The sequence below is a fragment of the Trachemys scripta genome, chromosome 11, assembly GCF_013100865.1.
Source record: "Trachemys scripta elegans isolate TJP31775 chromosome 11, CAS_Tse_1.0, whole genome shotgun sequence".
Classification (NCBI taxonomy): Eukaryota; Metazoa; Chordata; order Testudines; family Emydidae; genus Trachemys; species Trachemys scripta.
Genome location: NC_048308.1, coordinates 31,789,691 through 31,816,039, shown reverse-complemented (window position 1 = coordinate 31,816,039; position 26,349 = coordinate 31,789,691). Strand labels below are relative to the sequence as shown.

Sequence of the window (26,349 nt, the reverse complement as noted above, 5' to 3'; positions counted from 1 at the left end):
CCAGAAGCATTTTAGTGAAATGGAAATTTGTGAAAGGAGGATTTTAAGTGTGCTCGCTTGACTATTCATATATGGAAAATATGCCAGGTTTTGAAGATAGAGCTGTAATGGTATTAATGTTATGACTTCCCTCTTATGACTGTCTGGCACCTAAATGTATCTGACATAGATTATTCCATTTTTTGCTGGTATGTAAACTAAAGATCTGTAAAGACAGTTAGTATGTTTTTCATGGGACACCATTTGACAGAGGAGGGAGACAGTTTTCTAAAACCACTTGCCAGAGGCTTAGAACAGAAGCAGTCAAATGAGCTAGAAAAAGAGCTCACACTTTACAGCTTGGAGTGCATTTGCAGTTACTTTGTTAAATGGGTAGAGAGAGAAAATAAATATAAATTCTCTGTCTAACCAACAAATCTTAAAGTAAGCCATTGTTATTTTTATTATTTTTAGCAATAATGCCTCAGCCAAGACCTGTGTCACAGAAAGGAAAATGTAACATTTTTGAAAAATCTTTCAAACTGATTATCTGTTACCTGTCCTTAAATTGCTTCCCCTTTCCAAGAGAATTTAAACTAGCTGCTACCTGAAGCCTCACTGCTTTTAAGAATTATGCTTCTGAGAGGGGAGGAAAAGAATAATATGTGACCATTTACAAGTAACCAATAGCGCTTGAATATCACATCCAGATAGCTGTTCACAACCAATCTGTAAAGTAAAATAATTTTCAAAGATTTTATTCTGTTAATTGGGAATCATTTAATGTGAGGAAATCATGATATGCTTACAGACTGTCCATAAGCAAAGAGAGACTAGGACTGGGATTTTTCCAAAGAACTGAACTTCAGTGGGAGTTGAACACTTAATTCAATAAATTCTAAGGGCAAAGGGATTGTTGTGATCATCTAGTCTTCCCTCCTGTATAACACAGTTCTCTTTGGTGTCATTGAAAATCCCAGTCTAAATTAACTGAGTAAATTATTTGTTGCAATCTATTCATTTGGCTTTGCTTATAATAATGCATATGCTTATTGTTTGAAGTAGATTAAATTTGAAATGATTACAGAATCATTAAATCTCTTACACTCGTCTTCCATATTCCACTTCCATGCATGTATTAAAATGACCTACATAGTTTTTTTTATTAAAAGGGCTTGTGCTCTTTTTTTGCTGCTTTATTTTGTATAAAGAAGGGCCAAAGAGGTTCTTGTCCTCTTAAAAATAATCTGAAATGGCAAATCTAGCCTTCTCTGCCTTTGCTGGAGGAGGAGGAGGTCGTCTCAGAGTTAATGTTGGAGGTATTTTTAGCCCTTAGTTTAAAGGGTTTTGAGTCTTTTTTCAAAGACTTTTTCTCCCGTGTGTTTTCAGGTTTTTGATTTAAACTGATATTAACAATAAGTTTTAAACAATTAGAATGAAAAAATCACTTTCCTTTCTCAGTTGATGAGGTTTCAACCCTTCTAGGTCTCCAGTCATCCATCGAGCCTTTCAGGGAAAACAGGAGAGATAAGGCCTGCCTTCCAAAGTTTTAGCCCTCCTTTATATAGCATAAAGAAGCAATGAAAGGCATAAACCAATTATTGTTTTTCCTTTGTAGGTCACCTTTGAGTTTGCAAAAATTAGTTAATAGTTGGTGCTGTGAAACCTATAGAAAATATATAAATCCTTGCGCAACTGAAGTCAATGACAAACTTGCTGTTTTCTAAGAATTTACTTTGCTCTTCAGTTTTAATATTGCAGCCTATTTCTTGCAATGATTGCAACTGTTAGGGCACTTGGATACTGTGGTGTGAGCAGTGAATAAGCTATGGAAATCTAGCCTTTATTGAAGACGGTAAATATTAATCAGATTTTCCATTATATTTTTATATTATATAATTATATCATTTATATATTTTCATTATAATTATATATTATAATCAGTAAGAGTTTTATGACTTAATTACTATTTTTCAAAAGTAGAAATTCCACACTGGATGTTTTATTGTTCCTATGTGTTTCATTTGAGCCATTTATGAGAGTTGGGTTTGTTAACCGTTTAACAGAAAGTAAATGATACACTTTACAAGGATATGAACTTTAATAGCATTTGCTATTATAATGTGTGGTTTCATATTGAATACAGAAACAACTTTACATTAAAGTAATTTTCCAGGTCGGACAACTCTGCATCCACTCATGAAGGCTAAGTGGTGAGGTGGTGGTCTAGATCCCATGATCCTAGTCCCTCTAGGGGCTAGTAATGGAAAAACTCCCATTTACTTCATTGGTGAATGACTAGCCTCTAGAGCAGTGGTTCCCAAACTGGGGTTCGTGAACCCCTGGGAGTTCACGAAATGTTACAGGGGGTTCTTGGGAAAAAATTCCCTAATGGCGGACAGAGCTGTCCCTAGGAACCCCGGGCAGCCTGGAGCCCCTGAGCTTCCAAGAGCTAAGCAGATCAAAGCAAGCATATCTATCACACTGAGGAGATTTAAACTTCAAGACTCCTTATAAGAAATGGAAAGGGAGGTGGATATTTTTTGCTGATTTTGTAATTAAATAGGCGGCTAGTATTGTTTTTAAAATTATTATGAAGAACAAGTTTAAGCTTTGTTGTAACGTGCGTTGTTTGCCTGGACTGCTCAAGACCTGAATGCTTGTGGAAGGAGGAACTCTTTGAGTTGGCTTCTTAAATACCTTCATGCTGTTTCACATCTGATACTCCTTGATGAAACATAGGAGCCTTTTCTTATAACAGGCTTATTCAAAGTGGTACAAGCTATGAAAGTGAGATCTTGGAAGAGTGTTGCCGTTTTCATAATGTATTAACAATACTGTTATGATAAATAATAATTAATAATAGTGTGGAATAAGCATGTCATAAAAACAAATGTTATATTTCCAAGATCACTGTTTTTATAATTTATACTCAGGTAAAGGAGAAAATCCCTGGAAATATTCATTTTTAGAAGCGGGTTTGCAAAACTTGACATTTTAGTGAAAGGGGTTCACAGGTTGTTAAAGTTTGGGAACCACTGCCCTAGAGGGAGACCAGAACAGAGTGGTTGGGTCTTAATTAATTAACTTTATCTGTTCTGGTATATACTGTATTTCAAATGCTAAGCTATACAGGAGCTCAGTGACTCTGAGCCAGAGAACTGGGTTTGAATTCCAAACTCAGGGCTTGTCTACACGGCCCCCCCACCCCCCGCCTTTGGACTACGGGGGTGTGAATGCAGCGTGCACTAGCGTGCTGCACTGTAACTCCCCTGTGTGGACTCTGCAGGTGTGAATTAAAAGTTACCTTGTTCATGTTAATGTTTTAATTCATGCTTGCAGCATCCACACAGGGAAGTTACAATGCAGTATGCCAGTGTGTGCTACAGTTCACACCTACATAGTCTGAACTGCATGGCCACATAGACATAACTTCAGTTCTTCCTGAGGCAGTGGGGACAGGAAGTGCTGTAAACACTAGGGATGAATGAGAAGGCTGACGTTCAGATTCAGTGGTCCTGTTGTTCATATCATATTTGGGAATATTTTGACTTGGAAAAATGCATAGGCTGGGAAATCCTTGCATGATGTGAAGTAGGAAACACAAGGTGAGTGGATGCTGCACAAAGATACAAATAAGGTTAAGCACTAGTTGTAGTCCTCTGCACTGAGAGTATGTCTACACTGGTGCTGGAGATATAATTTCATCCAGCTAGCATGCTAAAAATAGTGATGTGAGAAGTAACTAAATAGTTAGTTAGAAATAGTAACTAAAAATAGTGATGTGAGAAGTGGGAGGGTCTAACATCTTCAAACATGATCCCATCTGAAACCCTAGGGTATACATACCAAGTACATACCTATCACTTGCACTGCTGTGGGTACACGTCTGTTTTTCATGTGTTAGCTCTATCAAAGCTACTCTGGGTACGTCTGTCTGAGCCAGAAGTTATACCCCTAGCTCTAATGTAGACATACCCTAAATGGTAACAGTCCTCAAGCCTTGTGTGCCTGCTCCCTTACCCTCAAGGATATAGGGAATAAAAATAGAGGGCTGAATGTGGGTGTGTCTCAAGAGACATGGGTTTAAGTGTGATCCTCAGCATACAAATGGGGTGCTGAGTTATGTGCTACTATTTTGGTCCTTACTCTTTCTACTCAGCAGGAATACAATGGTAGCTATATAAACCACACTCGTATTGATGCATAATCCCATCTTGCTTCCTGATCTGCCCATTTCTTTTTACCTTATGCTTATGCACCTGCGCTGTGCAGGATCAAGCCCATAATAGGTGTCTAAAGCAAACAGGTAATGGTCAAGGTAAAGAAGACAGCAGGGAATCCCAAGTGTAGGCACAGAGAGGAGGAAAACTAAGGTTGGCTCTTTCTCTTTTTAAGAAGTATCTTCACCTTTTCTGCCCTGCCTATGTCTTCTCTGCCACAGAGATGGGTGCTTGTACAGGGAGATAACTATTGTACATTGTTATCTCACTGTAAAATCCTTGTGGAGACAAGGCACCTGGGGCTTTTACCACAAGGTGGCTTGGCAAGGGCAGCACTATAGTCCCAGTTGTTGGTTTACTTCATAGTAAAACTACAGTGTCTGGTCTCCACTAGGATTTTACACAAGGATAGTTAATGTGCTAGTAAACCTGTAGCAAAGACACACCTATTTTTAGCTTTGGCTGGGTAGGTCACAGCAATATCCACATCTTCCTTTTCTTTCTTCCTGCTGCAGGTACCACGTCTGACCCACGTAGAAGGTTTACCTTACAGGATTATTTAGATGGTGACATTAGATACAAAACATATAATTTACAATGGATTTCAGGTAACCAATCTGTGTTGATTGAATGTTCTCTCTGCCTACCTCTGATATTTGATGTTGATGTTAAGGGCAGGCTGTACTTACCTAACTGCTCAGAGGTAGCTGCTATGTTGAGGAAAAGTCTGAACGTTTTTTATGTTGCTGTTGTAGAATGATGCCAATAATACTAAAAGCAGAATGAAAATAATTGAAAACATAGGGCTTGATTGCACCCTTCAGACACATCCCTGTGTTGCTGATGATGTGGAGGCACATATCCCCCTGGATGCCAGAAGAGCACATCTGCTGCTTCACCCTTCTATAGGGAATAATGCACTCCTCCCTGTGCATTCATCCTACTCCTTGGGTCAGTGTGGGGAACCGGAGGAGATAGAGCAAGGCTCCTTTCCCTTTTGGTGTGCTGAGTTCCCCGGGGAGTAAGGTGGGGGCAGACCCTGTGATCCTCTGAACATAGGGACTGCACTTCTTACTGGCTCCTATGGCTTGTGCCCCTTCCCACTACATAAAGGCCCAGAGTTATGAATTGTTCTGTTTTATATAGTCAGATTTATAATATTAAATGGAAAATAATAAATGTTAAGACATATTTTCATTTATTGTTGCCCAATGACATTTCTCTTGTTCCTTTAGGAAATCAATACCTGCACAAAACTGCTGACAATGACATCGTGCTTGGAAATGCCGAGAATCAAACAATCTCAGAAGTTCTGAAAAATAGCACATTAGTATGTTTGCTCACATACTGTATATCTCAGACTTTGGGGAAAGTACTGCTGGATGTTTCTCTATGTAATCAATGTGTGATGTTTTTTCTCTTCCCTTTTGTTGATAGGCCACATATGGAGCAACCACAGCTATATTATCTCCTGACCAAAAATTTGCTCTTCTTCAATACAACTATGTGAAGGTACTAGCATGCTTTTTCTTTTTTCATGACTGTTGTATTTTATAGAAGTACTAAGAGAAAAAGAGAGAAAAGAAAGGAAGAGGAGAACTTTCACTTCCCAAAATTTGAATTCATTTTAAACTTTTGGTTGCTGTGGACAGATATAACAGGCAGGGCTGATAGCACCACCTATTAAAGTTGTCCAACACTTCCCACTGTAAGACCCATTTTCAGTTGCTTATAACTTTGCCAAACTTTACAGTTTTAGTTGAAGATTTCCATGCCAAGTGTCTGCTTCAGGCTCAGTTCTGAAAAAATTCTACGAGACAGATTCGACATGATAAAGACACTCATATCCACAGTGAGGAACAGCCCACTGGTCACAGCCCACATATGCCTACAGCTTTTCGGTCAAATGGCAGTGTGCACGTTTGTGGTCGGACCGCTCGCCTGCACATGCGTTGCCTGCGAGGATGGCTAGCAACCGTCTACAGACCAAACAAGCACAGGTTAAACATACGATTAACAATGTCCCCCCAGGTCAAGGACTCACTGACTTGGTGGACTCAACCACACAACCTGTGCTTGGGGATCCCATTTACACAAGATTCTCCATCAAAGATGATCACAATGGATACCTCCCTCCTAGGGTGGGGAGCACACATGCAACATTGCACAATTCAGGGATTATGGTCCACAGCTGAGACAAGGCTACACATAAACCTGCTAGAGCGTCATGTCATCTGCAATGCCTGCCTCCACTTCCTACCATTCATAAGGAACCAGAACATAAGAGTAATGACCGACAACATTACTTACATGTTCTGTATATCAAGCCAAGAGGGAGCCCGATCATACTCACTATGTACTGAGGCTATGAGCCTCTGGAATTTGTGAATCCAAAACAATATCCACATCTCAGCTTCCTACCTATCTGGATGCTAGAACACCACAGCAGATGAACTCAGCAGACATTTTCCCCATGACCACGAATGGGAATTAAATGATGTGATACTGGAATGTATATCCTGAAAATGGGGCCACCTGTAAATAGATCTGTTTGTGAATGCCTGCAACCAAATGTCCGAGATTCTGCTCCAGAGCAGGTCTGGGAAGGTGATCAATGAGAGATGCATTCCTGACCACATGGAACACAGACCTCTTCTATGCATTCTCACTAATACCATTACTTCTACCCACTGTAATACAGAAAATAAGGACCGGCAAAGCCACAGTCATCCTAATAGTCCACATGTGGCCAAGACAAGTGTAGTATCCATACATAACACAGATGTCAACATGTGCCCCAATCATTCTCCTGCTCCAGACGGACCCTGTTAACACAACGAGAGGGTCAAATGCAACATCCGAACATAGTGATGCCACACCTGAAAGCGTGGCTCCTCTATGGTTCTCTAAGTGCGAACTAAGCTGTTCTGAACAGGTCCAGTGGGTGCTACTCCACAGTAGAAAACATACTACACGTAACGCTTACCTACAAAAGTGGAAGAGATTTACAGCCTGGTGCACCGCCAGACAAACTACTGCAACATCTGCATTTTTCCATTGATACTAGACTACCTGCTGGAATTAAAACAATCTGGCCTCTCCATTAGGTCAATAAAGGTACACCTCATGGCTATCACTGCCTTTCACCAAAAAAATCGGCGACACTACAATATTTACTCACCCAATCACCAAGCGATTCCTCAGGGGCACTCAGACCATCTATCCGGACGTGAGACCACCCACACAACCCTGGGACTTAAACTTGGTCTTAATGGCCCTCAGTTGGAAACCGTTTGAACCCTTAGCAAACTGCTCCCTACTACAACTATCCATTAAAGTGGCGTTCCTAATAGCGATCACATCCGCTAGATGTGTGGGAGAAATTGAGGCTCTCATGGCAGATCCGCCATACATGATCTTTTTTAAAGATAAAGTCACATTAAGAACTTAAATTTCTCCCCAAGGTACACTTGTCCTTCCACATTAACCAAGCTGTAGATCTTCCAGCTTTCTTTCCCAAACCACATGAGAATGCATTTGAAGCTATGATGTACACCTTAAGCGTTAGAAGAGCACTAGCTTTCTACTCGGACAGAACCAAGTGATTTAGAGTTTCATCAAAACTATTCATAGCCATGGCAGAATGGTCTAAGGGAACCGCCATATCCACGCAGAGGCTCTCTATCAATTAAAAGGCACTCAACCTCCAGTGGGGACCAAGATGCACTCTACTAGATCCATATCCGCATCAGTAGCATTTCTAAACAACGTTCCCCTTATAAACATATGCAGCCGCCACCTGTCCCTCGGAACACACCTTGGCCAAACATTACGCAAAGCGGATACTTGGCTGGGCCGAGCTGTATTATTATCACTTATCCTACCAACTTCGAAGCCCCTACCATGCTAGTAGGGCACTGCTATACAGTCACCTGGAGTGGAGCACCCACAGGGACATCTCTCAAACAGGAAGAGAAGGTTATTCACCTTGTGCAGTAACTTAGATTCTTTGGGATGTGTCCCCCTGTGGGTGCTCCACTACCCCCTCCTTCCCTCTACTTCAAGTTTAAAGCAGAGTCTGCATAGAGAAGGAACTGAGGAGTCTGGGTTGCGCGTGTGCTAGATGAAGTGCCAACGGCGCGCAAGGCAGGCACTGCACGACCCATATGGTCACTGCTGCAAAACTATCCGAGCAAAGGGGCAGGGATGCACCATTACCTGGAGTGGAGCACCCACAGGGACACACATCTCGCAGAACCTCAGTTACTGCACAAGGTGAGTAATCTTCTCTTGCACAGGCAGCCCGAGTTCTGACATTTCCTAAATTTTGAGTGCTCAGTTTTGCAACATTCATGATATTTCTTTAATGTAAGGTGTGTGTGTGTGTGTGTGTGTGTGTGTGTGTGTGTGTAAAATATTGTATAGGGACAGATTTTCAGCTTTGCCAGCAGAAGCTGGACACAGAAGGTGAGGGAACCATTCTTCGCCCCTATCCCTGGCATGGATTAGAATAGCCATTTTGCACCCTCTGATTATGGTCCCTGAAGGAATATATCTCAGTTTGTGATAGATGGAATGCATTTCTCTCCAGTCAGTCCCCCTGCCAACCCTTTCTGCATTACCTAACATGTCCCTACACTAGCTCTTTGCCTCTGAGGATTCCTCCACACTGTGGGCTTCCTCTGCAGGAAGCTTATGGGAAGGTTTTACCTGAGCAGCACCAAGTGAACATATTGGGGCAGAGAATCTGTCCAATAATGTGTGTGCTGGCTGACAAAAAAAAAAAAAAAAAAAAAAATTAAAGACGTGCCTGTATTCTGAAGGACTCAGTGAGTGGTAACTTACACAGTATGCAAATAGTAGATGATTTTCTCACAGAGCTCTTTCCACGTGGTCTGAATTTTTGAACAATGAATGCCTTTTATAAAGTACAAACTGCAAATCTCTGCAAACAATCATCTGTTCTTACACTTTTATGACTATGACTCAATACTTAATAAATTTTCATTTGGGGAAAAATACATTAACCAGACATATGAACTATCTTGCTAAGGATTTTACTTCTCTAGTATTCTTAAACACATGAAAATCCAGCCAATTATTCAATGTTGTTTTGTTTTTACTAGAATCCTGTATTTCTATGCTTCCTTTTTGATTGTACATTAAAATTTAACTTTTCACTATTTTTTTTCTGCAGTATTACCCGTCATAACATGCCTCATTGCTTAGTAATCACATTAGACATACCATATATTCATGATTTATTGGTGTGTGCTGTTTTGTTTTCTGTTGTCATAAAAGTTAACTTCTGTGTACGAGAAGCTAGTCTTTAAATTCTTGTACAATAGAGCCATTGAAAGGTATGCATCATATTAACCCTTAGAATGCAGGCATTTCCCAGAGTGGCAATGAAATGAATGTTTAATTCATATTAGAGTTAGGTCTGAAGCACAAAAACACGATGCAGTTTTCAAACCACCTTTCCTTCCCTCCTCCCCCACAATTTCAGTGGTCTTTGGATACAGGGTTTTTGTTCAGTACCCATCTCTACTTAGTATATGTTTTAATAATATCTGCTCAGCATTCATTTGATTATAGCTCTGTTAGTTTAGTCTGTTGATCTGATTGATCCATTGATCTAATCAGCATTTTTATGGTACCTATCACTGTAGAATTTAATCACTTCAAATGGATCACAGAGATACAGTGAAATCAGTCCTGAAGAGATAAGAAAATGCCAGCATTGTAAGGGTTGACACGATGCAAAACTCTCAGTGGTCAGGTTGTTAAAGGATTAAAAGATGAGCTTCTGGAATAGAGAAATTAACTTTTATAACAAAAAAAACCCCTAACACAAATCAATAAATCATGAGGACATGAACATATATTATATGATAGCCATGTGGCCAGTAAGCACCAAGACACGTGAGTAGGTAAAGTTAAAAAAAAAAAACCTTTTGACTGAATAAGAACGTATAGGGAGTAAATTATTTAATGGTCTGCTGCTATAGAACAATTATTAAACATCATAGAGTGTATTGTAGCATATTGGTTTTGTAAATAGCTACTGTTTTCTTTTGTTTTACTGGAAAAATAACAAAACAGTAAATGTATTATTTAATAGCAGCGATGGATGGAGATCTATTGGTCACCTACTTTGATATCCTGCCAGACAGCATCCCTGTGTAGGGTGAGGGAATAGGATGGTACATAGGGATCCCAGATAGGATCCCTTGAGCCCCATATACCATCCTATTCCCTCACCCCACTCATACACCCCCACTGGAACTACATGAAGCTGGATCTCTGCAGACTGCAACAGGCAGAAGTGAGGGATGGGATGGATTTCTATGAAAATCTAGGTGGGAAATATAACAACTTGGAACTGTTACCTCTTCCTCGCTGAGTCATTCCTGGGAGGCAGCAGGACCATGAAACAACTGAATGCTTAGTGAAGTAGCATGGCATTGAAGGACAAGTGCCAGAGAAACAGCAGAGGTACCAGTCAGATAGTGGGAGGGGACTCAGGGAAATTGCAGGGCTACTCCAGTCTCTGCACTGAAGACTTGCTTCAGTATTGCTACAGACCTCTAGTGATGGAAAGGATCATGCCTTGCCTAAACTGCAGTCCCCCAGTTCCCTAGATCTCTCTATCTCTGATCGTAATCAATTTGTCATCATTTTGGTATCTGGACAGCTCCCACCAGAGAGGATGGTTTAAGGAAAGCTCAAGATGAACCTTGCAGAATTTTCTTTCCGCAGCCTCTCCTGCCTTTTCCATAGGTGAGGACAGTCTGGCCCATTGGTAGTCACGAATGCCTGTTGGTTGTGTTCACCTCTCCCAAATGGGAGTCCGAGGAGGTGTCAGATATTATTGCCAGTAACTCATAACACAGTCACAGGACTCCTAAAGTCAGTCATGGTGATCTAGTTTCTCAATATAAAAATGATTCTCTTGCAGCTCTGGAGGCATTCATACATGGCTTCATACCACATCTATGATTTAAATACAAGGTCAGTAGCTATTACAGAAAATTCATATAGTCTGAAGCTACTTTGCAATGAAATGACATTCAACTGATTTGTCTTTCTTATACGCTTTTTGTTTTGTTTTTCCCTAGATCTTTAGTAACTGAGAATCTACTGCCTAATGATACCCAGTACATATCCTGGTCACCTGTTGGTCACAAACTGGTTAGTAAATATAAGTGTAATGAAATTTCTGCAGTGCATTTCCAATACCACTGTCACACTGTCTGGAGTGGCTCATGACCATGAGTGCCTACCTCAGGGCAGACTGTCAAAAGCAGGGCAGATACTCCAAACTTGTGGTATGTTCTATAATTAGATTTCACCAAGCCAGCAAACAAACGTGAACTCCTGAAGTATTACAGTAGTCTGATAATGGAGTCACAAACAGTCCCCATAGATGCCAGTCTATTTTGTCACTCAGGCAAGCTGAACTATGTGATAGACTGTCATTTTTGGTGTAAGTGACAACACATTCAGGTTACACCCAGTTCTTATACACCAGTCACTCACCCAGGTCAATTTGCATCCTAGATCTCACACCAAAGACAACACTGGTAGCCAATTCTATTGTACACTAATTAAAAGTTTATTAGCTAGGAAAAAGAAATGAGAGTGATAGAGAGGATAAGAAGGTAAAATATATATACAGATGAGTTGCAGTCTATAATTTAAAATGGTAGGAGAGATATAGTAATTTACCAGTTTCCCAAAAGTCTCTCAGGGCTATCCATAGTAACTATGGGGATCTCTGTCTTCTCGTTCAGTTATTCTGCCCTGTTAGAGTCCAAACAGTTCAGAGGTGAAGAATTTTTCCCTGTGTCCATACTTATAGCTTCTTCTTACAGAAAACTAGCTGACAGGGTCATTACCCGTGTGGGTTTTTTCTTTGATGATGGAGAGTGAGGAATTCATTTAGTTTTTGATCTCCAATTGTCAACATAAAGACCACTTGCTTTGAAGTTAGTACTTTTCTGTTAAAGTTCTTCATTTGCATTCCATAAGGCTTCTTTCTCATTTGATGGGTTATTTAGTTACAGAGGTATACACTATGTAAATGTTTGCTATTACATTATAAGAAGATACAGATAAGAGAAAACAAAGCATGTGGCATCCCATTAGTTTTTGTGAAGTTTAAACACTAAATACGTTCTAATACATTTAACAATCACTTTGATCTACATAAATTCACAGTGAATTGGCCTGGCTTCCAGTTCTGCTTTTGTAAGCGTTCAGAGAGGCCTGGGGCTTTGGCATGAGTTGGTATCTAGTCTGCTAGCATCACAACCACAGTATGGATATCATCATAGAGGGGTGATGCCCACATTAAGCACAGATTTGTAATGATGGTGTTTTTCCACTGCTGGAGAAAAAGGTCAAACAGTTCCTTCCTGTTGCTGTTGGAAGCATTGCAATGCCTTAGTGATTTTTCTGAGCAATATTTCTGTAAATAGTGGAGGCTTTGGGCCCATCTATACAGTCTACAAAACAGCAGGAAGTAATACCCCACTCCAGCAATATTGCTTGCCAATGAACTGTGTGCTTTCTCAGGGCCAAATTCTCATCCTCTGAGTAAAGCCTGAGTAAATCATCTTTAATTTGGGGTGGGACCTATAGAAGTGTTAGGGGGACAGAATCCTCCCTGACCCCAAATCAAAACACAGGATGTAAAGCCATTGTCCAAAGCCTGCAGCTACTGTCCGCAGCCTCTAAGTTGTCATAGCAGCTGTGGTCTATAATGAATTCCTTACATGGAGTGTTGGTCTGTGGATTTCCTACCCTGTACTGGAGATGCTTGCTCCCATGACAAGCTAACCAGATAAATAGCCTTTGTTCATTCTTGTTGGCTGTGTCAATGGCCTAGAGATGCTGAATAGGGTTTTGCACATCTTACTTTATACAGAGCTCCTGAAAAACTACAGGGTCCTGCCTGCTGTAAAAAGTTGTCAAAGGAGTGCACCATCGTTACAAACTTTACATGATAACTAAGGCCCTTGCCAGTGTTTTATCAAAGAGCTTACAGCTTCCATTGTCAGGCAGGTGAAATAAAACACAGTTACTAAAGAAAGAAAATAAATCCTCATCTAGAGACAATATTAATAATAGGGCTTTAAAAACTTAATATAGATCAATACAAGGGAGACAGTGTAGCTGAGTGAATAGAATACTGTACTACAACTTGAGAGATCTGCGTTCTGCTCCTGGCTTGGCCTCTGGGTGACCTTGAGCAATTCACTTTACCTCATCTGTAAAATGGGGGATGATACTGACCTCCTTTGTAAAGCGCTTTGAGATCAACAGATGGAAAGTGCTATAGATGCACTTATCTCTTGATTATTAGTAACACCTGATGATTTTTCCCCCCAGGTCTCTCTTCATGACCACAGGCCAGATCACTCACTACTCCAGTGTTTTCTGTTACTAATTAATTTAATACTAATAAATAATGTTTTTATTTTTTAAATGCCTGCATTGTATTTGGTGAAATGTAACTGTCGAAGACAGTCCCTGCCATCTGAAAGAGCGACAAATAAGACAGTGGGAAGGGAATAGGAAGGAACTCTGTGACTTGTTCTAGCATTGCATTCTAACAGTAACTATTGCAATAACTAAGTTTTTGAGGTTTTTTACAGGCATATGTTTGGAATAATAACATTTACATAAAAGAATCACCAGGTGTGTCGAGTGTGCAGATCACCACAAATGGAGAAGAAAATAAAATTTTTAATGGAATAGCTGACTGGGTGTATGAAGGTAATTACCTACATATTTTATCTTACAAGAAAATGTAGAAACTTATTTGGTAGTCTGTTTAAAATATGTAAAAATAAATACCTGGAGGAAAGAGAGCACCTTAAATGGTATCAACACCTAGCTTATACTATATAGAACTTGTCAGCCACAGAAATCAAAATGCTTTAAAAAGGAAAGTAGGTATCATGATACCCATTTTGCAAATGGGAAAACAGAGGCACAAAGATGTGAAATGACTTGATTAATGTCACGTGGCAGGTCAGTGGTACATCTAGGCATAGAACCCTGGTCTTGTGCTTTCTAGGCCAGTGCATTATCCTTTGGACCAGGCTAACAAGGAGGCAGTGTTGCCTAGTGGGTATAGCACTGGACTGGGAATAGGACCTTATGAGTTATATTCCCAGATCTGCCATTGTCCTGCTGGATGACCTTGGTCAAGTCACTTCCCTGCTTTGTGCTTCAGTTTCTCCATCTGAAAAATGGAAGCAAAGCACTTTGACAACTATGGATGAAAAGTTCTATAAAAAAGCTTGCTATTCTTGTAAATGAAAAACCTACATATTAAAATATAGTAATTTAATAAATGCAGTGTTTTCCAAAATATTTTGCTTGCTCTGCCTCTACCCCATGGGTGGTTTAGGGATAGAGCTAGACCTCTGAATTGTTCCCATAGTCTCAGCTTTCATTTAAAAAAAAAAAAACTCTATCCATTATCCTTATGAAGAGAATCTTCAAAACGTGAATGTAATCAATGCAGAGACAACTGCCTGAATTTGTAGAAAGCCTGAAATAACAGCTGTGAAGTGTGAACTTCCCCTGCACTTCAGTGAGTACTGACTCGTATGCATGCCAAGGATACTTAAAATGTCAACATTGTTAACTATTTGCTGTTAATCAAAGTGTTGGAAAGAAGAGGAAGTCTGTTATGAAGATTTACTCCAGTGTTTTGCAAGATGTAGGTGGAGTAGGTTTGAAAGATAAGCTGGGAGATCATGGAAGATTTATAAATTAAGGTGTTTAGGCCTTTCACACCACATGAGGTTACAAGGGGGCACAGCTGGTTTCATTTTCCTTAAGTGAAGCTCAGCTTTCAAAAGTTTGGGAAATACTGTATTAATAGTTTAACGATTACTGAGGCCACATGTGCTTGGTTTTAGTTATGGCCATTCCATTCACTGGCTGTTTGGACATACTGGGCCAAATTCTACCCCGTGCAATTCCATTAAAGTCTAACCAGTGAGGTCAGTGGGGATCCATGATCGTAAATCTCTGCAGAATTCATATTTGTTTTCTGTGTGCATAGGTTAAAACAGGAATGTATGCCAAATTTTTAAATGTCTGGCTTTACCTTCCACGGTTGGACTTGGCAGTAGATCTGCTTTACTTCCAGATAACTTGGTTACAAGATTGAAACCTCATTTGGTAATTTTATACATATAAAGTGATAAAGATTTTATGTTATTTTAAAATGCATTTATTTTGTAAGGGAAGTGTGTGATAGATGACGGGACTGGCACCCAGTACAGATTTTTTTTTATTATTGCAGCCAGATTCAGGAAGTATAACTATAAAAGGCTATTTGTTGTAAGCATTCATTTACTATGTAATTCTAGAACCCAGGCAAATAGTCTGTACTTCAGTTGCTGAACTTCAGCATAAATCTGTGCAAAGCAAATTAGAACAATAATTCAGATGCAGACTCCGCTTTAGCAGCTATTACTTCAAAAGAACGCCTTTGCATCTCTTTCAGAGGAAATGTTTGGCACCCATTCTGCTCTGTGGTGGTCTCCAAATGCCAGTTTTCTAGCATATGCAGAGTTTAATGATACAGAAGTTCCTGTTATGGAGTATTCCTTTTATGCAGAAGACACGCTGCAGTATCCAAAGACCATTAAACTCCCATATCCCAAGGTCTGTGTTATTTATTAAATATGGTTGTTCAGCAGTTTGGGACTATTCTCTTAATCATTTAATCACTTCCTGCTAATGAAAATATTGTCTGTCTCTCCTCAACAGCTTGCTGTGATTACTCTTACTGAGGTCAACAGCATCTGGCACTGTTAACGTATTTTTATTATCTTCAGGGGGAAAAAGTCTGATTTAAGGTTTTGTTATTTCTCCAGAACCACTGAAGGGATGACAAGCAGTGATGGAGATAGTGAGGCATGCTGTTCTATGGCACTATGCATGAAGGTGTTGCATGGGCTTTAATTAATAGAATTCTCTCCTGCAGGCCATAGAACCTCTTCAGAGCTACATCCTCAGCCCCTGGTTGATGTGTGCCTTCCATAGAGGAAGGAGGGGTAATATTGGGCAGTGTGTTTCATAGTCACAGAGTCACTGTCCACACCCATGCCCAGGGCCGTCTTTACCCATATGCCAAGTACGCAGCTCCGTAGGGCACCAGGAAATGTGAGGTACCACATTCCACCCCTTACCCAAAGCCTCCACCCTGCCCCGCCTCTTCCCGCCCTTGCTCTGCCCCAGCCTCAGCCCCGCCCCGCCCCCACTCCACCCCATCCCCCCGCCCCGCCTCTTTCCGCTCCCACCCTTTCCCAGTCCCACCTCTTCCCCATGGCTCCCCCCCTTGCTCTGCCCCAGCCCCGCCCCCACTCCACCCCTTCCCCAAGCCCCTGTCCTACCCCTTCCCCTCCCCTCCCCAGCCCTGCCTTTTCCCGCCCCTTCCCTGTCCCAGCCCCGCTCCCACTCCCCTGAGGAATGCAGCAGGGCTGGGCCTGCACTCACTAGCGGCAGGAAGTGCTGTGGCCCAGCCCCAGCTGAGCCGCTGTGAGTGCTGGGGGTAGTTCCTCCCTGTCCTCCAAGCCAGCCCCACCCCCTTCCCCCACACGGAGGCCTGCCCCCCCCCACAGGTGGGCTGTGTAGGGCCCCAGAATAGCTAGCGACAGCCCTGTCTATGCCCTTCTATCATTGATATCTTAGAGTGCACCGCTTCCTTCCACCAGTTCCACTGCCAGATGGCCACTGTATGCCCACAATGCAAGGAGAATTTGTCCCTTAGGTAGCAGAGTGAATGGGGGAAACTGAATGAAAGATAGCAAGGCGTAATGAATCAGAGAGGCACATACACAGAAGAAAAGCTGGTTGAACTTCATTTGGTGATGTTAACACTGGTCCAGCTGGTAACGGACGGATAGTTGACTAATAGCATCAGGGATCCCAACTTGAATATGGCTGTTAAGAAGCTAAACTCAGCAGGTGTGGAATAAGGTTTGCATTTACATAGCACTTTCTGTCCACAAATCTCACAGCAAATGTTTCTGACTGGGAGGCCAGAGAGAGGAAGAGAGGTGTGAGAGAATCAGGAACATTTCAGTTGTACCATAAAAAGCACCATCCTCAGTGAAATCATTGGGTCATGTTTTGGGATGTTTCAGTCAATAGCTCCCAGGAGATTGATTGTTTTAATTTCTCATTTGTTGTGGGCTTTGTGACCAAGTAAGGAAGGAGATACTGGCAATGTTTTTGTTGGATAAAGATCTCACCAAGGGACACAAGGTAGTGGATTTGTTTGCTTCTTCACTGAACTCCGCAGAAGTATGTGTCCCTTTTAGCATGAAATATTGCTGGTCTTAGGAGGGATCAGCTATGAGTTTTTAACTCCAATTACTAGCATTTCTGAGTGATTCTCATTTGTAGAGAAATCAATGACCTGAAAGGGATGGTGCTGACTTTTCTTAGGGTACATCTACACTACAGGGGGGAGTCGATTTAAGATACGCAAATTCAGCTACGTGAATAGCGTAGCTGAATTCGACGTATCGCAGCCGACTTACCCCGCTGTGAGGACGGCGGCAAAATCGACTTCTGCGGCTTTCTGTCGGCGGCGCTTACTCCCACCTCCGCTGGTGGAGTAAGAGCGTCGATTCGGGGATCGATTGTCGCGTCCCAACGGGACGCGATAAATCGATCCCCGAGAGGTCAATTTCTACCCGCCGATTCAGGTGGGTAGTGTAGACCTAGCCTTAGAGGAGAGGGCATCTGCTCAGGAAATATATTACTGTGAGATGTCAGAGCTTCCTGAATCCATGGTAAAGGGTTGTTTGCCCTCCTCCCCTCCCACCCCCCCACACACATGTAGGGGAGTTGAATATAAACTATTGCTGGAGAGCAATAAGCCCTACCCTCTGGCAGAAGTTATGGTATATTAACAAATACGGTACATGAAGACAAAATATATCAAACACAATTATGGATATTTATTTTTATAAATGAAGAAATGTTTTTATTAGAACTATCTGGCTAATCTCTTAATAAAAAAGATAAGTGTATGTGCTCATCTGAACAGAATTGTGTTTCTTCACACAGTCTAATCTATATGGTACTGCTGTCTCACTGCTGCTGCACTTTAGTTTCTTTGCAGTCTTCCCTAATTTCAAGAGTTGTTTTCACTTAGAAAGTATTTATCGTCTTCAAAAATACTGTGAAACATTTTATTCTTTTTTAGGCAGGAGCTGCAAATCCTACTGTAAAGTTATTTGTTGTGAATACCCAAGCTCCTCCCACTGTGAATTCCAGTGAAATTATTGCACCAGCTAGCATAATATCAGGGTAAGTAGTTTTGATAGTATGTGTGTTTTCTCTGTGAATGCCCTAGATTACAACTATATATCACTGAGTTACATTATCACACTGCTCAGAGAGGAACAGGATTTACTGTGTAAAGCCCATGCAGAGATTATTCTTTCTAAAAATAATTTAAAGGTGATGGCATATTCCAGATTTCTTGTGCTCAGAATATGACACGTTATTGGCTCATCATATATAGTGGATCCTTCTTATAGTGAAGTCATTTCACAGAACAGCTTTACTATCAGCAGAAATTGACTACATGTGGAAATGCAATTTGCACATTACAATGCACTGAGAAAAAAATTTAGAATTGTCACTATTTCACTGTAAATGAAGATTCACTGTATCTGGTTTCACTGGGAGGAGATTCCACTGTGTTTTCATTGGCTCATTTTAAAGCAATACTGCTTATATCGTGAGGTAACATAGCAAAGTTCCTCTGATTAAACTTAAAATGTGTAAACCAGCAATTCTGAAAGTAAATTAAAAGTCTTATTTCTCAAAATGCCACTGACAACGTATTACTTGACATCAATTTGAGTATTCTGAAAAGAGCAACCAAAAGGATTTAACACATACATGCACAATTCTGTATCCAAAGACTCCTGTTTCCACAATACTGTAGACTTACAGAGTGTAAGTGTCTGATGTTTACAGTAAGGATTTAGAGACAGTGAGATAGTGTGTACTGTATCACACAGAAAGATGTGATAATCTTTAGAGAAAGCAAAGCAGGCCTGTTAGTCAGGAAATAAAACAGCATCCTCTGCTGTGTTATCAAATAACTACAGCCAAAATTACAGAGATATTCCATTCCAATCCTCACCACAATAAAATCAACATCCTTTGTATTAACTGAATCAGTGATTGAAGCATATATCCAACCTCATGTATCTGTTTGCATTAATATATTGTTCATATATTCTTTTATAGCCCTACAATAATTCCACAAAATATTGATGATGCTAGCTAGCTCTTGAAGTTTTCTAGATAGAAGTGTAGAATAAACATCTGTTTTCAGTTTAGTTTTTAATTGGTTTCTTTGTTCTTTAGAAAAATCTCCTTCTATTTCACTAGCATCCAGTGAAAGCAGAACAATATCATTCTTAGCTCAAAACAATAATGTGCACACACCCTTCCAGCCTAATACAGGGCCTGATTTTCTACTGGAATTACTCTAGTTTTATATCAGTGTAATACCATATAAATCTGGGCTAACACAATGGTGAATCAGACCCAGAATTTTCAAGAATACAGATGTCTAAGTCTGCTTAGGATCAAATATGTTACATGTAGCACTTAAATTAAACCTTGATCTTGTAAGTAAGGATATAGGAAGCACTTGATGCTGTTACAAACATCCCTCCCCATGCACAACTCCCACCTCTCTTGGAATTACACGATAGTGAAGTTTAATAAATAAAAGATGGTCTGCGGTTGATGTGGTTTAATGTAAAGCAATGTAAGTATTCATAGTGGGGACTGTATAGAAAACATTCTCACTGCTGAGGGAAAAGTAACCCCAAAATAGTGTGGATTTGTCTCAAGTTTTCCCTGTTTTGAAAAGATAGATTTTTCCCCACTGTAAATAGAGTGCCAGCTGGGGATAGAGAAGGGGGTGCAGGCAGGTTTTTTGGCATTTTCATTATGAGAGTGGTAAACTTTCACCCTTGTATGGCTAAATTCTGGCATTAAGTACAGCCCTTCATGGAGGGCTGGGGAGTGTGCATGGCCTTACTACTCCAGGGGGAGCTCCAGGAGATATTATGTCTGCACACATTTGCCTATGCAATGCTGCTGAGCACTCCCAAGGAGCATAGCCATTTCACCAAGCTTAAAGCTGGTGCTACGTGCACCTCTGTTCACTGATATCAAGTCTTGCTGGCTGGGCCCAGAGTGCTGACAGGACACGTGTTCTTTTGCACAAGCTAGTGCATTAGCCCTGATATTATGGGGTCCTTGCCCTCTGAGCATGAGGATGTCTATTCTGCCTAAAGAAAACAATGTGGAGAGAGGCTCCTTTCACCATCTGTGTTTTTTGAGTGGGTCTGGCCCTCAGGATTTAGGAATTTCTCATAAATTGTAGCATTTATCCAGAGGGGCACTCTGACCATTTCTCTGAGACATTTGCCAAAATGCTTGAAATGGCAACATTTTGCCATTTAACATTCTGGTGAAATTTATGCATTTGCAGAAGGCCAGCACAAAACACGTATATCATTGAAATCCCACTTAGATCCCTGTGGTGCTGAGTGTTCATGTGGGATGGTTAAGTGAGACATAAGTAATGCCCAGGCCTGTGCACAGGGATGGATTTCACCCTGTGAGACTATCCGTTTGTACCCGTTATGGGAAATGAGAAATTTACAGAGTGGGAGAACCCACTGTAGTAGAGGATTGCAGGAGTACGCTTTCCAGGGAGAAAACAAGGAAGTGAAATGCAGTACTTTTACACTGCCTGACATCCCTGTAATTTGAATCAATCACATCACAAATATAAAAATCCATGAAAACCAGAGGTACACTCCAGTCTACCTATTGGTTGTAAAATATGGTCATTAAAAAAAAAGCTGCAAGAAGTCTTTGAACAAAATGAAGGTTGTCTTTTTTTTTTTAATTGTCTTGTCTTGTTTGACATTTACATCTTCCTGCAGAAGTGTCAGCTTTCTCAATTTAAAGAAACAAAACCAACTTTTTAAATGCTTTTCATTACTAAATTTGGATTTATTTTCTAACTACCACAGAAAACAACTGTTGGAGGCATGGGTGGGAGGAGGGAAGGAAGAGCATCAAAGGCTCCTTCTTCTAGCCATTTCCTTTGTTGCAATTTCCTTTTTTTCCCCGTGACTTGTGCTGTATTGCTCCATAACAGTGAAAACAGCAACATTAAAATGAAACATTAAATTTGAAACTGTTCACGAAACATAAAACCTGAAGTACAAGTGTCCTATCAGAACATTACAATCCACAGCCAAGTGCCATGGGCTGCACAACACAGAAATATAGATTTATACACTTTATATATGTATGAATAGAATCCCTACATTGTAGTCAGAAATTCCCCGAAAATAATCAGACCAGGAAGCCAGGTGGCATATCTGACAAAGTACAGCTGTTGTGGTTGAAGTAAATAATAAGTTCAGGTTTTTTTTTTGCAGAGGGGGCATGTTTATGGTCTCAGAAACAGTTAACTAATTTCACCACAAAATCTCCCACCTGCTCTTTGTCAGCTGATTGTTAAGGGAAGGAGAGAGAAGAAACATGAACTTTGACAAACATGTCAGCTGTAGAGCTAAGAGCAAAGTCCTGTGAAGACATTTGCATTAGATCAGTTCACAAAGCCTGCTGTAATTATCCCTGTCATACTGGGAGAGCGTAACCTTATCTTCTCTTTTTACACACAAGAGTAAGGGATCATAGTTGGGAATGAGAACTACTGCATTCTGTGGGTGCTGCCCTTTGTTATAATAGAGTGAGGAGCTCATGCAAATAGAGTGCAAAATTAAAGAAGTGAAAGCTTTTCTCTTTGATTCTAAGTCCTTCCTGTGAAGCAAAGTTCTCAGCTAGATGATGTTCTGGAGATGGAACTAAGATACTTGAGTAGCAAAAAGGCCTTCATAGTAAGCACAGGATTCCCAGCGATATCAAACTGAGTCAGTGGGATAATAGGTCCCACTTAGGAAGTGCATAGGACCAGCTACAAAAATCTCCATTTTATCTGGACTCCCTGGTTAACCAAGGATTTCAGGTTGTCACTTCACTACCTCTTAGAACTTCATTGAGACTGTGGGATAAAACTCCAAAATCTCAGACCCATACCATCCATAGTACAGGGCTCTTGTCATGCTGTTGAGCAGTTCTGAGTGCGTCCATCAATGTCTCTGTCAACATTTAATTACAATTCTTGTGGGATGCTGACACTCAAAAACTCTAACTTTCTGGGCAAACTTTTTGGACAAACTTTTTGGCCCGAGGGCCACATCGGGGGATAGAAATTGTATGGCGGGCCATGAATGCTCACAAAATTGGGGCTGAGGTGCGGGAGGGGTGTGGGCTTTGGGATGGGGCTGCATATGAGGAGTTTGGGGTGCAGGAGGGTGCTCTGAACTGGGATCGAGGGGTTTGGAGAACGGGAGGGGGTCAGGGCTGGGGCAGGGGTTTGGGGCATGGGGAGAGGCCCAGGGGGTGCAAGCTCCGAGCGGCGCTTACCTTAAGAGGCTCCCAGAAGCAGTGGCATGTCCCTTCTCAAGCTCCTATGTGGAGGCACGGCCAAGCGGCTCTGCACGCTGCCCCATCCTCAGGCACCACCCCTGCAGCTCCCATTGGAGCGTGTAGGAGCCGGAGCAGAGCTATGACCCGGCTTAGCTGCGTGGCGCGGCCCTGACCCTGCACCCCAGCCGGAACGCTGGAGAGGGGCCAAGTCGCATGGTGCGGCCCCAACCCAATGCCCCAGCTGGAGCTCCGGAGCAGGGCCGAGCTGCGTGGTGCGTCTCGCGGGCCGGCTTAAAATGGCTCACGGGCTGGATCCGGACCGCAGGCCATAGTTTGCCCACCCTGTATGAATGAAAGCAAGTGCCTTACTGTATGAATAAAAGCAAGCTGAGGCATTACCTGATGGCTAAACAATAGACATCAAGCATTGCAATGGGTTACTGAGGTCTGTAGCATTGAATGCAACTGAAAAGTTCACTGCAACTAAAAGTGTAAGACCTGAATATGTAGAGTTCAATGAACTGTTGGACACCACTATATAGAAAAGTAGTGTATGGAAGATACTGAAGCATTTAATAGCATTTGTTATTTCCAGGGATCACTATTTGAGTGCTGTAACATGGGTAACAGATGAAAGGATCTGTCTGCAGTGGCTCAGAAGGATTCAGAATTTTTCAGTCCTTGTGGTCTGTGACTTTACAAGAGAGAATGGAATGTGGCAATGTCCAGAGGTATGAAAAATGGAGTAAATAGTCAAATGACTTAATAAATAAGAGTCTAGAGTGGGGTTGAGGAAAGAAAAATATATTCAGACATATTTGTGTAATACATAGACTATGTGAAATATACACTATAATGCCGGTTGGGGGGGGTGTGTTTTTTCCCCCTCAGGGCAAACAACATACAGAAGAAAGTAAAACTGGCTGGATCGGCACAGTGAGTATTCAGTTTCTAGATTGCAACATGTTACATAACACATTGATCATAATAAATGTCTTCCTTACATTTAATTAACTTCTTACCTTTCTATGGTGTGTTACCCAGACCTGATCTATAACTTACCTTGGACAACTGCTAATTGCGCACATGTGGCAAAAGGAATAGATTTCAACTGGAGCTGTGCAAAACCCACTCATTTAAATTTCATGGGTTTTGTAACGCTAAACTTTCTGAGTTTGGCTCATAACCCTGGCTCCACATAGGTTAGATTGATCTAGGAGTTGCCAGTTGGCAACAGTTCTCTGGGACTGCACACCAGCTAGAGATAGCTGGCTTTGCCTCTGAGTCACTGCCTACCCTGGTGATAGTGTGAGGTTGGAGGTAGGAGCCAGGTATTCTCTGAGAGGTGGACACCAGTGGAATTCTCAGCAAGACCTGGCCACTCTCCAGCCCCTTTGCACCATCAGTGTGGCAGGAAGGAGCCAGGATGTACTAAAACAATCTGGCCCATAGCCTCTCCACTGATTTGGTCTTCAGCATAGCAAAATATGATATCACTCCATTCAAGTCTCTCCCTTTTTTCTCTTAAAAAGAAATAAATTTCCCCAAACAACAACAAAATCTTGCTCGGTTTTTTGCATACATTTTAACCAACCAGATGAAATTTTTCACACAGCTCTGCTGAGTAGAACCCCATCTAAATGCCATTTTCCACATTGCATAGGGACAGAATGCCATGTGGTAGAGAGTAGGCACCTGTTGAACTACTTAGACGATCTGGAGGAAGTGAAGGATAGACCCAAAAGATCAGACCAGAGGGAGAAATGTGTTTCAGAATTTCTGATGAGAACACAGAATATGCTCTCTACGCCCGCACTCTCCACACATTGACTCTGTTTTAGTCACAAATTCACTTTTAAGTCAGAAAGCAAAAATTTAAAGAAACGCAGTGAGGGAGGAAACAGCAGGGATGAAATCATCCCCAGTACAATGATGAGAGATCATCCCACCTGCTGTCAAATTTGATATGGAGAGGAAGGCTTTAATGCTGACACATTTTGCTTCTATACAGCAAAGGCTCCACAATTAGGCAATTGGTGTAAACTGTTGGGCAGAATGGGGAGTCTTTGTGCCATTAAAGTAGCAGGATTTAAAAAAAAATCTTAACTGTATAAAAAGGATCAAAGCCAAAATGAGGATTATTGACACAGAGATAGCAAATGTGTGTGAGACAGCAGGGTTTTTGATTCCACGGAAAACCAGATGGGTGACAGTCTACAGCACACTAGCCTGCTGTGCACTAACTGGCCAAGTGGACCCTGCTACTGTGCACTAAAATTTCCATTTCAAACAGCAGTAGGTCAAAGCACACTATGGAACTTTCAGTGTATGGTAGCTGGGTCCACATAGCCAGTTAGTAAGTGACAGACTAGTGCACTGTAGACTCTTATCCTGGCTTGCCATGCATAAACTGTCCATATAGGCCATACATATTCTGTCCCTTTAATCTCATTCAACCCTGGATAACATGACACTGGTTGATCAGTGGCCTCTTTTTGTAAAGTGCTTTGAGATCTACTGATGAAAAGCACTGTGTAAGAGCTGGGCAGTATTATTTTTTACCAACTAGAGAAAATTTTAGTGAATTCAAGATCACTCAGGACTCCATGGTCCCTAGGAACCAACAGTGTGTTACCTCAGAACTTAAGCCCTTGCCAATTAAGTTAAAGGAGAATCACATTTAGCTGAAGTAAGATTGCAGTTTTAAATAGGGCTTTGAGAAACTAGTGAAATACATTCCATGAAATTTTGTACAAAAATATTATCAAGGAGACAGTGTTGTCCAGAGAAATAAACACAGGTATTGGAAAGGCTTGATTTCTAATCCCAGTTTATGCTACTGATTTACTGAATGGCCATAGGCAAGACACTTTACCTGTCTCAGTTCCCCCATATGTAAAACAGGAATAAACAATAACATGTCCTGGGGGATTGTGAGGATTGGTAAATGTTTTGAGCATGTAACACACTATAGAAATATTATCTATTGTTATTTCACTTGGAGCATGTAAAGGAGTCAGGACTCACCCCTGCAGCACCTCCTACTGGTCATCCAGGGAATTAGCTCACCAGCCTCTGGAAGGCCCTCTGCAGGCTGGTGATACACCTTGTCCTCTACTGGCACCCGTGTACCTCCCAGGACCCGGTGCCCCTATTACTGGGATGCCCCCTGGCAGTACCCCACAGATCTGGGTCTCCCCTCCCTGGGGAACCACCACCCACTATCCCCACTTTGCCTCAGCACTAGGCCACTGCCAGTCACCAACTAGCCCCCACTCCCTGGGGCAGACTGCAGTATAGGCCACTCATCACTGGCAAGGGGGGTTTGGACCTGCTACCTTGGCCTAGCCCTGGGCTGCCCTCTGCAACCCCCAGGACGCCTTGGCCTTCCGCTAGGCCGCAGCCTGGGGCTTTCCAGGCTGGAGCTCCCTAGCCCTGCTCCACTCAGGTACACTATCCCTAGCTTGCTGCAGCCAGGCCCTTCTCTCTCTGCACTCAGAGAGAGACTGCTGAGCTTCTGGCTGCCCTGGCCTTTATAGGGCCAGCTGAGTCTGTTTGGGGC

At 41.7% G+C, this 26,349-nt stretch overlaps 1 protein-coding gene across 1 annotated transcript in view; it reads left to right on the top strand.

Moving 5' to 3' along the window:
• The window catches only part of DPP4 (dipeptidyl peptidase 4), a 78,463-nt gene that overhangs the window by 13,470 nt on the left and 38,644 nt on the right, over positions 1-26,349 (top strand). The window contains exons 3-12 of the mRNA XM_034785567.1: positions 4,718-4,810; positions 5,438-5,532; positions 5,640-5,714; positions 11,164-11,216; positions 11,324-11,396; positions 13,865-13,985; positions 15,736-15,896; positions 18,451-18,554; positions 23,383-23,518; positions 23,679-23,723. Of these exons, the coding sequence (XP_034641458.1) occupies positions 4,718-4,810; positions 5,438-5,532; positions 5,640-5,714; positions 11,164-11,216; positions 11,324-11,396; positions 13,865-13,985; positions 15,736-15,896; positions 18,451-18,554; positions 23,383-23,518; positions 23,679-23,723 (956 nt within the window). The remainder of the gene's footprint in view (positions 1-4,717; positions 4,811-5,437; positions 5,533-5,639; positions 5,715-11,163; positions 11,217-11,323; positions 11,397-13,864; positions 13,986-15,735; positions 15,897-18,450; positions 18,555-23,382; positions 23,519-23,678; positions 23,724-26,349) is intronic.